Genomic DNA, 13,795 nt, shown 5'->3' on the forward strand with positions numbered 1-13,795 from the left:
ATCCCTGGTCAGGGCCCATGTAAGAATCAACCAATGAATGCATAAATAAGTGGAAAAACAAATTAATGTTTCCTGCTCACTCTCTCCTTCCATCCTTCTCTCTTTGTAAATAAATAATATATTCAATTGTCTTAAGATATCTCACCATATTTTAAAGTACCATGACTTCACTCCATTCATGAGCTTCATTAATATCCCACATAGTATCATTTTAGTGATGCTAGCAAAAGTATGACATTTGCTATAAACTGAATGTGTGTGTCTCCCAAAATTCTTATGTTGAAACCTAATCCCCACCTGACCTGTGGTGGTGCAGTGAATAAAGCGTTGACTTAGAACACTGAGGTTGCCAGTTCAAAACATTGGGCTGGCCTGGTCAAGGCACATGTGGGAGTTGATGCTTTCTGCTCCACCACCCCTTCTTTCTCTCTCCCTCTCCCTTCTCTAAAATGAATAAATAAAAAAAGATTTAGTTTGACCAGGCAGTGGAACAGTGGATAGAGTGTCAGACTGGGATGCAGAGGACCCATGTTCGAAACTCTGAAGTCACCAGCCTGAGCGCAGGCTCACCAGCTTGAGCATATGGTCACTGGCTTGAGCATGGGATCACAGACATGACCCCATTGTCACTGGCTTCAAGCCCAAGGTCACTGGGCTGGCTTGAGCAAGAGGTCAATCGCTCTGCTAGTCAAGGCACATATGAGAAATCAATCAATGAACAACTAAGGTGCCACAATGAAGTCTTGATGCTTCTTCTCATCTTTCTCCCTTCTTGTCTGCCTGTCCCTATCTGTCCCTCTCTTTGTCTCTTTCTCTGCCTCTGTCACAAATATATATATATATATTAAGAAAGAAAGAAAGAAAGAAACTTAATCCCTAGTGTGATAGTATTTGGAGGTAGGGTCTTTTGGAGATGATTAGAACATAAAGATGGAGCCCTCATGGATGGGATTAGTGCCTTTTTAAAAGAGACACCAGAGAACTCCCTCACCCTTTCTGCCTTGTGAAGTTATAGCAAGAAGATGGCAGTTTATGAACCTAGAAGCAACCTTCAAATTTTCCAGCACCTTGATTTTGGACTTCCCAGCCCCCAGAACTGTAAAAAACAAACTCCTTGTTTCTAACCACACAGTATATGGTATTTTAAATATAGACTAAGACAGGGCTTATAAATATGTGTTGAATGCATGGTCTATTTTAAATCCCTCCCAACTTAGATATTTTTATTTTTCATAGGCTATAAAGTTTACTATTAATACATAACAACGGTAAAAAGAAACCATGTCTCTAATTCAGAAGTGAATAATGTATGTAACATACAGCATAGTATCAAGAATTGGATTTTTCACAATGAGTATGTTTCTTATTTTTTGATCTTCTGCAAAGTATTTAAAGAGACTTTAATGCCCAGTGGTCTTTTGTAACTAAAGAGAAACCCTCACTGCTATTTGTATTTTAATGCTCAATACAACTTTATAAACTAATTTTTCTTAAATATGTAAATGTTTGTTACAAACTTTATTAAATAAAGTCCCTGAAACAATATAAAATAAAATAAAAACTTACAAGTACGTTGTTTAGAACTCTCGAATGCCATACATGACCGATAAACATACATAAATTCCATATAACTATTATGGAACTATTATTACTTACTTTACACTTAAATGTATCCTAAAGTAACCAACATATATCTACTTCTTGACCTCATTATTTCTACACTTCATTATTTTTATTCCTTCCAGGTTACAGTAATAGTTATTTTGATGCTTACCCAGGAAACAATAATCTACCCAATCTCAAAAGAAAAGGAACACTTTTGCAAAGCAACAAGGATACTGGATGTGGTTATCAACCAGTTGATTCTTGTTTGGGGCACAGGTTCTGTCTGCCTTTATCAAATGATTAAAACCCAAGGCCCTGGAGTCATAAGTTACCTCTTCATAGTTAAACTTGGTTATATCAGTAAGACCTGCTATTTCTGCATCTTTCATTTAGATTTTAGGGTTTAGTTACACAATGCTCCCTGTGATAACCTTATTTTAAAAGTCACGTAAGGGGATGATCTCTTGAACATACTGAGTGAGAAGGCTATATAGAGTCTGCTACTTCTGTATAAGAAGTTGTAGGGGAGGAGAATACAGTGTATTTGCTAGTATTTTTCAAAATGGAACAATGGAAGAAGATAAGCTAAAAATTACTAAAACTAGTTACCTAGAAAAAAAGGAAGGAATGAGGAAGATAAAGAGGCAGAAATGCAAGCAATATTTCTCTGGATACTCCTGATTTATTGTTTTGATTTTTTTGCCATGTAATGTAACTGAAAGGGGAGAAAACATGACCATAGGTTAAAAAAAAAAAGAACTAATTTAGGTAACAAAAAAATGTATTATTTTTTACTGCAAATACAGGATAGGAAATACACATCTTAAAGACAAAAAGAATTGCATAATTTTCTTGAACTGCATTAGGTAGTTTTATTGATAGCGGTTCTATGGTATCATTATTCTGAAACCAGTATATATGCATTGTAGGATAAAACTAAATAAGCAATTATGTTCATGTCTAGGGGTATCAAGATTCATTAACAGTCACATCAGGGGTGCCTCCTGATGTGAGGTGCTAGGAAGCACACAACACCTCCATACATTATTCTTGTCACAAAGAGGGAGAAGGTTGAAAAAGAACTTGAATATTAGGCTGTAGGTCTAACTACAGCTTTCAAGAAATACAAGAAACAGAACAAATGAAAGCATGCCAGAGGAAACAATGAGAATGTGTGACACTTTACATACAAATGATCTGTTTCCTTTAATAAATGAGTGACATGGGAAAAAATAAGACAGGAAAACTATTGTAGATTATAAGAGACATTAGATACATAACAGCCAAGCCAATATGTGGACCCTGTATGGATTTTGACTAAGAGCCATAAGTAAAAAGGCATTTTTGAGACAATTTGAGAAACACAAACATGAACTAAACATAGAATTTATATACGTATCTGAATATAATCAGCACTAGATTATATTCAGGAATTATTGCCAATTTCATTACATAGACAATGGCAGTGTGCTACGTTCTCTAAAAATCTCATTTCCTGTTGGAGATGCATACTGAAGTATTTACTGGTAAAATGATACAATTCCTGGGATTTGCTTTCCAATGTTCCAACAAAAAAGGGAAAGGGGAAAACAATTAACAAGAATGGCAAAATTTTGATTCGTGTTGAAGCTTTATGATGGGAAGTTATTATGGCATTCTTCCTATTTTCATTATGTTTAAATTTTTCCATAATGAAAAGATTGTTTTAATGTTACAGATGCCTTTTATTCCTGTAATTAATAAACCCATCTGGAGACTTCATTTCCTAAGAAATGAGAATCAAGTCTGTGAAGCTAGTTTCCTCCTTACAATGGTTGATTCTTTCATCTTGGAATACACATTTAAACTATATAATTACTGTTATGAGAATATTTCCTATTTTTTATAACTATTTGACTTACAGTTTCCTGTAGTAAATCTTCTCTGTTTGCATAAATAGAAGCAAATATATGATATATTTATAAATAGACACAGCAGGAAGCCCTTGCTGTGCAGGACTATAGAGTGAGACCATAAAATTGACTGCATGCTGAAACCAAGCAAAGTAATATTAGTAATCAATGGGGAAATTACAATTATTCATGGTTTTTACAATGTTTTTTTCAGAATAATAAAACTCTTAGTGGCAATTATTACTGTGTAAAAGAAAAAATTTAAAAAGGAAAGCTAATACTTAATTTAGCATATATAATTTAAAAGATGAGAAACTTTGAAAATTAGTCTTATTTCTTTATAAAATAAAATAAAAAACAATTTTTCAGTTTTTGCTGAGGGTGAAGGAGAAATGAATCAATCTATATCCAATCTATAGTTTAAGCCCTATAAGCAGTCCAAGGCACCTGGAGATTAACATTTTGTGAAGTCACATCTAGTTTCTATTTTTCCTAATTTATGATATGAAATGGGCATCTTTCCCATGCTTTGCCTAATTATCATGTTCCATTTTAAGTCGGGATCACCTTCCAATATTTTATCCTTTGTGCTATCAACATCATAAAATAGCTCTAAGAATTCCTTTTTAATAAAACTTTATGATTGAAGTAGCTATGTGTTTGTTGCAATTCTGTGCATTTAAAAAAAAAAGTTCTCTGTAGGGCTTTGACCTAGCAAGTAAGGGATGAGGATGAGGAACCTAGAATCCCTCCCCTGGTGCTCCCCTCAGCTCCTGAGGTTGCCCCGAACATCTTCAGGAACTTGGTTTGCAGATTTCTTCACTCCACGCTAGATAGAGGTCTAGAGGTCTGCGGTGGATAAAGTCATTAAGACACCACACACTACGCTACAGACCAACAAGGGTCAGACGCGTGCATTCTTCCCAGTATATTAGTACCTCAGAATCATCCCAGGCTTGGCAGAAATATCCCATCCCTCTATTTCTGTCTCTCTGTTGCAGACCACTGATCAGGAAGGATCCAGGGTTACTCTCTACCCATCTTCCTAAATGATGCTTCAGATTGTTCCTGGTTCTTGGCACTCACCTTGACGGTGGCTTTGATTCCACTTACCAGTGCTCAACTTCACCAGCAGATCCCCAGCCCTGCCCATGCTTACTGAGACACCGCCTGGGGTCTGGAGGTGCCACCTGTGGTCCCACACACATTTAACTTATGTCAGTATTTCTATCCCCACATACCTTTTGCTATTTTTGCTCCTCTTAGATACATAGTCTTTGTTCTAAGAGTGTGTGTCCTGAAGTACTTCCTTGCCCTCTTTACAGGATCAAAACCAGATGTTGGAGCTGATTGTTCCTTTCATTAACAATCAGCTGGCTTTTAACTTAAACCTCATTAATGTTTTTGGCTATATCTTTATGAGCATAATTCCTGGGCAGATGTCAGAGAATGAAGGGAGATGGAATACAGAAGGAAGTAGATTAGAAAGGAAAGAATATATCTTCCTTTAAAGCTTTTCACGCTATTTTTATCATTTTAAAGAGGCAAGAGAGGAGAGGAAAAAGAAAGAGGAAATAGGTAAATTTAATATAAATATTTTCTCAAAAAGAGGAAGAATAAATGACTGCCTCAACGTTTCTTGGAAATTTGGGAGGATTATTATGAGTGTGGCTGTGTGTATGTGTGTGTGTCTGTGTGTGTGTGATGTCCCATCACTTTTGAGAGTGCCCTAAATTGCAAAATCAGTCCGATCTCACACTCTGACCTATATTCTATTTGAGAGCTTCCATCAAAAATTAAAAATATATATTTTAGAATGCATTATTACTAATCCTTACCAGATGATCATCGAATCCAAAAAGTTGTTCCAAGTAAGTTTCAGATAATCTCCGAATTTTGGGTTTCATTGCTGGATCAATACACATATCCCTTTAATAAAATCATAAAACACAGTTAAAAATTAATTTTATTTTATAGTAGTTCTATAACTAAAGCAGCAGTTCTTTGGGTGAAGTGTAAGGAAGAGACACATCCCCCTTAGGAAGGTATATCAGAATCACTAGGAGGACTTTTCCACAATACTCCCACTCAAGATTTTGCTGTGCTCTGCAAGAAGGCATGCCTCCCTTTCTTCATCTCCAACTTGAAATAAACTGCCCTAGAATGCGCAGTATTGGTGAACACTCTATAAATATTTCTCAGATTGAGAACCAGTGTTCCTATCAAAGTCTTATGGAGGCCCTGGCCAGTTGGCTCAGTGGTAGAGTGTTGCCTCAGTGTGTGGAAATCCCAGGTTTGATTCCCTGCCAGGGCACACAGGAGAAGCGGCCAACTGGGGCGTTGCTCCACTGCAACCAGAGCCATTCTAGCACCTGAGGCAGAGGCCATGGAGCCCAAGCCAACTTTGTTCCCATGGAGCCTTGGCTGCAGGAGGGGAAGAGAGAGATAGAGAGGAAGGAGAGGGGGAGGGGTGGAGAAGCAGATGGATGTTTCTGCGCATTGCACCCTGGTGGGCATAGCAGGTGGATCTCGGTTGGCTGCATGCAGGAGTCTGTCTGTCTGCTGCCCCCCACTTCTCATTTCGAAAAAATACAAAAAACAAAACGGCTTATGGATTTATAATCTTATGGAGGAATCCTTTAACAATTTTAAGATTGGATGCATTCATTAGCAAGATCTTTTTTGTTACCATACAATAAGGATTTTACTTTCAAAATACCTCCCCCTACCACAAATCAAAACAATACTCACCACTGAAGACTTTCCAGGCCATTTTTCATGATAGTGATGATCATTTCCTCTAAATACCTCAGCGGATCCCGAGGACAGATAACAAGCAGACCGCACAACAGGGCCTGAGAAGAGGGATTAATGTTTCTCGATCTGCACGTTCTCACCGAGCAACAGTGCTCCTGCACTATTATTGCAAAGTCAAATAACATGATCGTTTTAAGTACACATACTTTATAGATGCCCCTTTCTATTTATTCAATTTAATATTGTTCTGAAATCAAATCAAAATGTAGTTTACCTTTACTCTTTAAAAAAAATTATAAGGCCCTGGCCGGTTGGCTCAGTGGTAGAGCGTCGGCCTGGCGTGCAGAAGTCCCGGGTTCAATTCCCGGCCAGGGCACACAGGAGAAGCGCCCATCTGCTTCTCCACCCCTCCCCCTCTCCTTCCTCTCTGTCTCTCTCTTCCCCTCCCTGCAGCGAGGCTCCACTGGAGCAAAGATGGCCCGGGCACTGGGGATAGCTCCTTGGCCTCTGCCCCAGGCTCTAGAGTGGCTCTGGTCGCAACAGAGCAACACCCCGGAGGGGCAAAGCATCGCCCCCTGGTGGGCAGAGCGTCGCCCCCTGGTGGGCGTGCTGGGTGGATCCCGGTCGGGCGCATGCGGGAGTCTGTCTGACTGTCTCTCCCCGTTTCCAGCTTCAGAAAAATACAAAAAAAAAAAATTATAAATAACACATGAAAGAATCCCCACACAGTGTTCTGTACTGAGGAGTGTTTTATAGTTAAATTAAAGGCATCATTGTGATTCTTCAGATTAGTGATTTCTACTCTTTTTAAATATGAGGAACTCCTTTTTAAAGTTAAAAACTCCTCAAACTTAACCAGAAAAGTGACTGAGAAAATCCACCATCAAAATCTACTATGAAGCCCTGGCCGGTTGGCTCAGTGGTAGAGTGTCGGCCTAGCGTGCGGAGGACCCGGGTTCGATTCCTGGCCAGGGCACATAGGAGAAGCGCCCATTTGCTTCTCCACCCCTCCGCCGCGCCTTCCTCTCTTTCCCTCTCTTCCCCTCTCTTCCCCTCCCGCAGCCAAGGCTCCATTGGAGCAAAAATGGCCCGGGCGCTGGGGATGGCTCTGTGACCTCTGCCTCAGGCGCTAGAGTGGCTCTGGTCACAACATGGCGATGCCCAGGATGGGCAGAGCATCGCCCCCTGGTGGGCAGAGCCTCGCTCCATGGTGGGCGTGCCGGGTGGATCCCGGTCGGGCGCATACGGAAGTCTGTCTGACTGTCTCTCCCTGTTTCCAGCTTCAAAAAAAAAAAAAAATCTACTATGGGGTCTAGTCAAGATGGTATTGTCACAAATGTGGTACTTGGAACCTCCCATAACCACAACCAAATTACAACTAAACTACAAATAACCATCATTTAGAATGCCTTAAATCTAGCTAAACAGAAGTCCCTACAACTAAGAATATAGAGAGGAAGCCACATGGAGACTGGTGGGAGTGGCAGAGAGCAGCAGGAGCTGGTCCATACCCACATATGGAGGTTAAAAATTAAGAGGGGTATCCTGGCTGTGAAGTTCCTCCCAAAGGATTGAGGGGTTCCGACTCCACATCAGAACCTTCCACCCAGGGTTTCAGTGCCAGGAAGAGAAGTTCGTATAACTTCTGGCTGTGAAAACCAGTGGGAATTGTGGCTGAGTGAGAGGGAGGGCTGCTGGAGTCCCAGGCCTTCCTCCTAAAGGGCCCGCATGGGGCCGTAAAATACAGCAGGAGGAATATAGTCAATAATATTATAATAACTATAAGTGGTGTCAGATGGGTACTAGATTTATCAGGGTATTCATAAGTCATATAAATGTCTAATCATGGGATGTACACCTGAAACTAATATAATATTGTATGTTAACTATAATTGAAAAATGAAAAAAAATTTTAATTTGTAAATTCAAGCCTGACCAGGTGGTGGCACAGTGGACAGAGCATTGAACTGGGTCACTGGGGACCCAGGTTTGAAACCCCATGATCACTGGCTTCAGTGCAGGCTCATCCGGCTTGACCACGGGCTCACCAACTTGAGCGCAGGGTTGCTGGCTTGAGCTCAAGTCACTGGCTTGAGCAGGGGGTCATTCGCTCTGCTGTAGCCACTGTCCCCTCCTCCCATCAAGGCACATATGAAAAGGCAATCTATGAACAACTAAGGAGCTGCAATGAAGAATTGATGCTTCTCATCCCTCTCCCTTCTTGTCTCTCTGTCCCTAACTGTCCTTCTCTCTGTCTCTGTCACACACACAAAAAATCTGTAGATTCAAGAAGCCTTTTTGAACTGTATTTGAATTTTACTTTTCACAACATCTACAGCAGAGTATATATTTGAAAAATTGTAGCAATGGTTAAAGCACATTACAGAACTCAGAAAGCTACTGCTATCATATTGGTGAGACATACAGAATTATTTCATATTTCTCCATTTGAGACTGAGAAAAAGGTTTACAGCACCTGGAATCTTCCTTAGACATTTGTCCTTGCCTTCCAGTTCCCTCTCAACTGTGGGGCAGTGTGGGGCAGAGCTTTCTTTGGCCCTTCCTCCACACATAACCAATGCTTCTGGCTTTGCGCCTACTCCTCTAGCTCAGAAGCACGGACCCCACCCTCTGAGTATGCACAGTTCTTCCCACCTGCGTGGGCCAGGTGTCAGCAGGTCCTTAGGCTCTCAGCAGTTCTCATAGCATTCCTTCAGAAAAAAAGAAGGCAACTTCTCCTGACTGAAGCCTGCACCATGCACTTCCCACTTTGCAATAGCTCCACATCCCCGCCTCATGTGCAGTCTGCAGGCTGAAAAACCCAGCCCAGAAGACAATGAAAAATGGTTAGATCTAGATGTTGCTCCTCTCCAACTCTGCCTCCTGACCTAGCCCCATTGCTGCTCACAATGAGCCCTCAGCCACTTTCAGACTGACTTTCTTCTCTCCAAACCTAGAAAATATCTGTGCAAGGAGATTCGGGTTGTCACCATAACTGTAAACTGGGATTGAATAGTCTTCTATGTATTACCAAAGGGCAGAAGCCTTTAGTTAGATGGAGGCAGACTTCAGGCAGCTCCCTAACTAGCCCTGATGAAGGGTCATCTGCTTTCTCGCACTTGTGTGCCTAGTCCCTAGAGAGCCCAGTGTCTGTACTCCCTGCTCCGTTTCCCCTCCCCCATCCCAGCCTGGCACCTTGAGGACATCTGCATCAGAATCACCAATGGAGTGATTTGGTCTCTGAGGACGGGCCTGGGAACCTATATTTTGACTGGATTTGGGGTTAATTCCTACATCTAATCTAAAGTCTGAGAACTAGTGCCTTCCTGGAAATCACCGTTTTTTTTTAAGGTTTTTTTGGGGGGTTTTGTTTTAGTCACTGATGATGGGAATGTAAACTGGTACAGCCATTATAGAAGGAAGTATGGTGGTTCCTCAAAAAATTAAGAATAGAATTGCCATATGATCCAGCAATTCCTCTACTAGGTGTATACTCCCAAAACTTGAAAACATTAGTACACAAAGACACATGCACCCCCATGTTTATTGCAGCATTATTCACAGTGGCCAAGACATGAAACCAATCCAAGTGTTCTTTAATAGAAGATTGGATAAAGAAGAAGTGATACATCTATACAATGGAATACTATTCAGTCATATGAAATAATGACACACTGCCATTTACAACTTGGATGGACCTTGGAAACATTATACTAAGTGAAATAAGTAAATTGGAAAAGCGTGAAACTCACCACTAAGGTGAATTTTTAAGAACATTGGGATCTGATTAATTAATATGAGAAATTGCTTTTTCTTTATATTTCCAATCTCTACAGATCAGAAAATTACATTTCTTAAAAAGCTGTCTTGCAGGAAGTAAATTCAGGTTGAAAGAGTAAGTCTCTAGATTGCTATTAAGAGTGTATGAAATTAGCATAGTTCAAATGTTCACTTTTTGCACAAGAAATCTCATTGTTCATAGTTTCCCACTAGGCAAAATACAGTAGCCTAAGGTTTTATATATTATTGTGTGAACAGTGCATAGCTACATGCCAATAAGGAAGCATAATTAGTGAATTAATATGTTTTCTTCCTGCTTATTGAAAATATAAATTACAAAACCATTAGCTTGGTTTTCATAAGCAGAGGTGAAATATGCAGACATTCTCACAAGATGAATGTTTGACTCTCAAAATCATTAATCAGGGCTTTATTATTGCTTACTTTTTAAATAAAAACTTACACAATCAAGGACAAAGAAGACCATGACTTAATTATCCAGACTGACGTTATCAAGCTTGTGAATTCACAGAACAATTGTGCAATCTTTAACTTTATTTTGGCTCTGACTCCCTAATCCCAGTCCTGAATATTTTTCAAATGTTTTGAAAGATGTCTGGATACTGATGACAAGTGTGGGTTAATCCAGGACACTTGGTCTCCTTTCCACCGCTACTCATCTTTCAGAGAGCAAGATAATGCAGTGGGTAGAACCCACTGGGTTTAAATCCTGGATCTGCAATCTTCTAATGTGTAACCTCTGGCGAGTTATTTCTCTGTTCCTCTGTTTCCTTAACTATACAGGGGGTAATGAAGGCACATATTCCATGTGACTTTAAAGAAAAGTAAGTGAATTAATATATGTTCAAGTACCTTGAACAGTGTCTAACACAGAATGTGTACTCAATAGATAATGATAGCAAGCCATTGTTATTATTTTTAACCATTTCACTGCTAATTATCACTGCCATTAGTGGGAAAGACTAGACAAAGAGAAAAGAAATTCAAAAGCAAACCCTTGTACCTTTCAAAGGCCAGTGTGATGCTAGAGAGAGACTGACTTTATACCAAGTCTAATGAAAGAGTAGGGTGAATGCATTTGGGGGAAACAGTTTGGAGAGAGAACTTGACAGAACAATAGTTCAAATATAAATAGCAAGGTAGTCACTGCCTAACTATGGGTAGAGACAAGACACTTAAAAGAGCAAGTCTTCTTATCTTTTAAGGTATTCAGATAAATAGTAAAACATGCTAAGGGACTACAGAGCAATACAGAAAATAATTGTTCCATGAATGCAGAGATAAAAGTGATGACCAAATGCTTGTGGGGCCCTTAGCAGTTAGAGAAACTTCCAAGAAGCACGGGGCGGGCTGGGGGCTTGCTGGTAGTCTTTCTCTCGGCAAGATCAAATCCGTGGGGCCAAGACCGATTTGGCAGGAGTAAAGGATTAATGTAAGCAGACAGAGCCATACCATGAAGAAGCCAAAATTCTATATCAGGATCTGGGTCTGGTCCTCCACTAGACCCAACAATGACATCATGATTAAACCCCAGCCCAGCAAGATCAATCACATGACCAAATGTCACCAATGGCCATACCTCAGACAGTCATAGTTCAGTTTGTTTCCAGGATTCTGCTAGGACGACCCTGACTTTTTGAGTGTATATTTTTGCTTCTGGATTTCACAGATGAGGCAAAGAGGAGTCAGGTGATTCACAGAGCCAGAGGGTTTTGAAACTCCAAACTAGGGCTCCTTCCTTATCATACCATGCACTCATACAGAATTGTGTGTATGCATATCTTCCTCCAGAACTTGAAAGTTTTTGTATGTTATCTATCTGGAAATATTTTATTCACATGCAAACCCAGAAACACATTCTTCTTTTATTTATTTATTTATTTATTTATTTATTTATTTATTTATTATTTTTAGTGAGAAGAGGGGAGGCAGAGACAGACTCCTGCATGTGCCACAATTGGGATCCACAGGCAAACGCACTAGTGGGTGATACTCGGCCCATTTAGGGCCCTTGCTCCATTGCAACTGGAGCCATTTTTTTAGCGCCTGAGGCAGAGGCCATGGAGCCATCCTCAGTGCCTGGGCCGTCACTCTAATCAAGCCGTGGCTGCAGGAGGGGAGGAGGAGAGAAAGAGTAGAGAGAAACAAAAGAAGGGATGGAGAAGCAGATGAGTGCTTCTCCTGTGTGCTCTGACCGGAAATTGAACCCAGGACATCCACACGCTGGGCCTACACTCTACCACTGAGCCAACCAACCAGGGCTGAAACAAATTCTTCTTTAAATAGGTGGTAGAATAATCAACATATAGTTTGCACCATTTTTTTTTTTTTTTTTGTATTTTTCTGAAGCTGGAAACGGGGAGAGACAGTCAGACAGACTCCCGCATGCGCCCTACCGGGATCCACCCGGCACACCCACCAGGGGCGACGCTCTGCCCACCAGGGGGCAATGCTCTGCCCCTCCAGGGCGTCGCTCTGCCGCGACCAGAGCCACTCTAGCGCCTGGGGCAGAGGCCAAGGAGCCATCCCCAGCGCCCGGGCCATCTTTGCTCCAATGGAGCCTTGGCTGCGGGAGGGGAAGAGAGAGACAGAGAGGAAGGAGGGGGGGTGTGGAGAAGCAAATGGGCGCTTCTCCTGTGTGCCCTGGCCGGGAATTGAACCCGGGTCCCCCACACGCCAGGCCGATGCTCTACCGCTGAGCCAACTGGCCAGGGCCTAGTTTGCACCATTTTTTTAAAGATAAGAATGCATTTAAAAACACAATGTCAGGCTGACCAGGCAGTGGTGCAGTGGATAGAGAGTTGGAGTGGAATGCGGAGGACCCAGGTTTGAAATCCCAAGGTCACCGGCTTGAGTGTGGGCTCATTTGGAGGCTTCTGCGTGGGTTTATTTGACGGCTTGAGCACGGGGTTGCTGGCTTGAGCATGGAATCACAAACATGGCTCTATGGTTGCTGGCTGGAGCCCAAGGTTGCTGGCTTGAGCTAGAGGTCACTCACTCTGCTATAGCCCCCCAGTCAAGGCACATATGAAAAAGCAATCATTGAACTAAGGTGCTACAATGAAGAACTGATGCTTCTCATCTCTCTCCCTTCCTGCCTGTCTGTCCCGAGCTGTCTCTCTCTCTGATTCCCTCTCTGTCTCTGTCAAAAAAAAAAAATGCAATGTCAGAAACATATATTCACAGGAAGCCCTTTACTCAGGAACCAGGTTTACATTCCTAAACACTGTTCAAAGTCCCTTCCATCTTCCTATCCTCTCCAACCCCCCAGAAAGAGTCCAAAGTGATATTTCACAAATGGTTGGAATCCTCATCTGTGGTAGAGATGGAGTTGGCATGCTGTTTTTCTAGGGAAAAACTTAATTTGTTGCTATGGAAGTTAGTAAGTTAAAAATTTGAAAATAAAGGGACTTGTGTGTCTTGTCAACAGTTAGTGGGTACCAAATTTTTATTTTAGAAACTCTATAACTGAAAATATACTAAATATTATTGAAAGGGGCCAACTGGCTTCAGCCATTCAGAAGGGACCTCAGGGAGAGAACACCACCCTTGAGAGCCAGAACTGAGGCTTTAAGGCAGACTGGACAGGTGAGGGTGTGTATAGTCTTGTAAGCTCATGGCCATGTGAGTTCACGTTGGATTCGGACAGATGGTAAAGGAACTGTGGAGCTGGAAAATGGTGGGCCATTCCATTTATTAGAGTCTCATTATGGTAGACCAGCAAGCAGGCAGGGAAATTG

At 41.3% G+C, this 13,795-nt stretch overlaps 1 protein-coding gene across 1 annotated transcript in view; it reads right to left on the bottom strand.

Moving 5' to 3' along the window:
• FBXL13 (F-box and leucine rich repeat protein 13) overlaps positions 1-13,795 on the bottom strand; it is a 327,926-nt gene that overhangs the window by 294,593 nt on the left and 19,538 nt on the right. The window contains exons 2-3 of the mRNA XM_066240027.1: positions 6,249-6,352; positions 5,336-5,426 (exon numbers count right to left, since the gene is read on the bottom strand). Of these exons, the coding sequence (XP_066096124.1) occupies positions 5,336-5,426; positions 6,249-6,352 (195 nt within the window). The remainder of the gene's footprint in view (positions 1-5,335; positions 5,427-6,248; positions 6,353-13,795) is intronic.

This window comes from Saccopteryx bilineata, chromosome 7 (genome assembly GCF_036850765.1).
Source record: "Saccopteryx bilineata isolate mSacBil1 chromosome 7, mSacBil1_pri_phased_curated, whole genome shotgun sequence".
NCBI lineage: Eukaryota > Metazoa > Chordata > Mammalia > Chiroptera > Emballonuridae > Saccopteryx > Saccopteryx bilineata.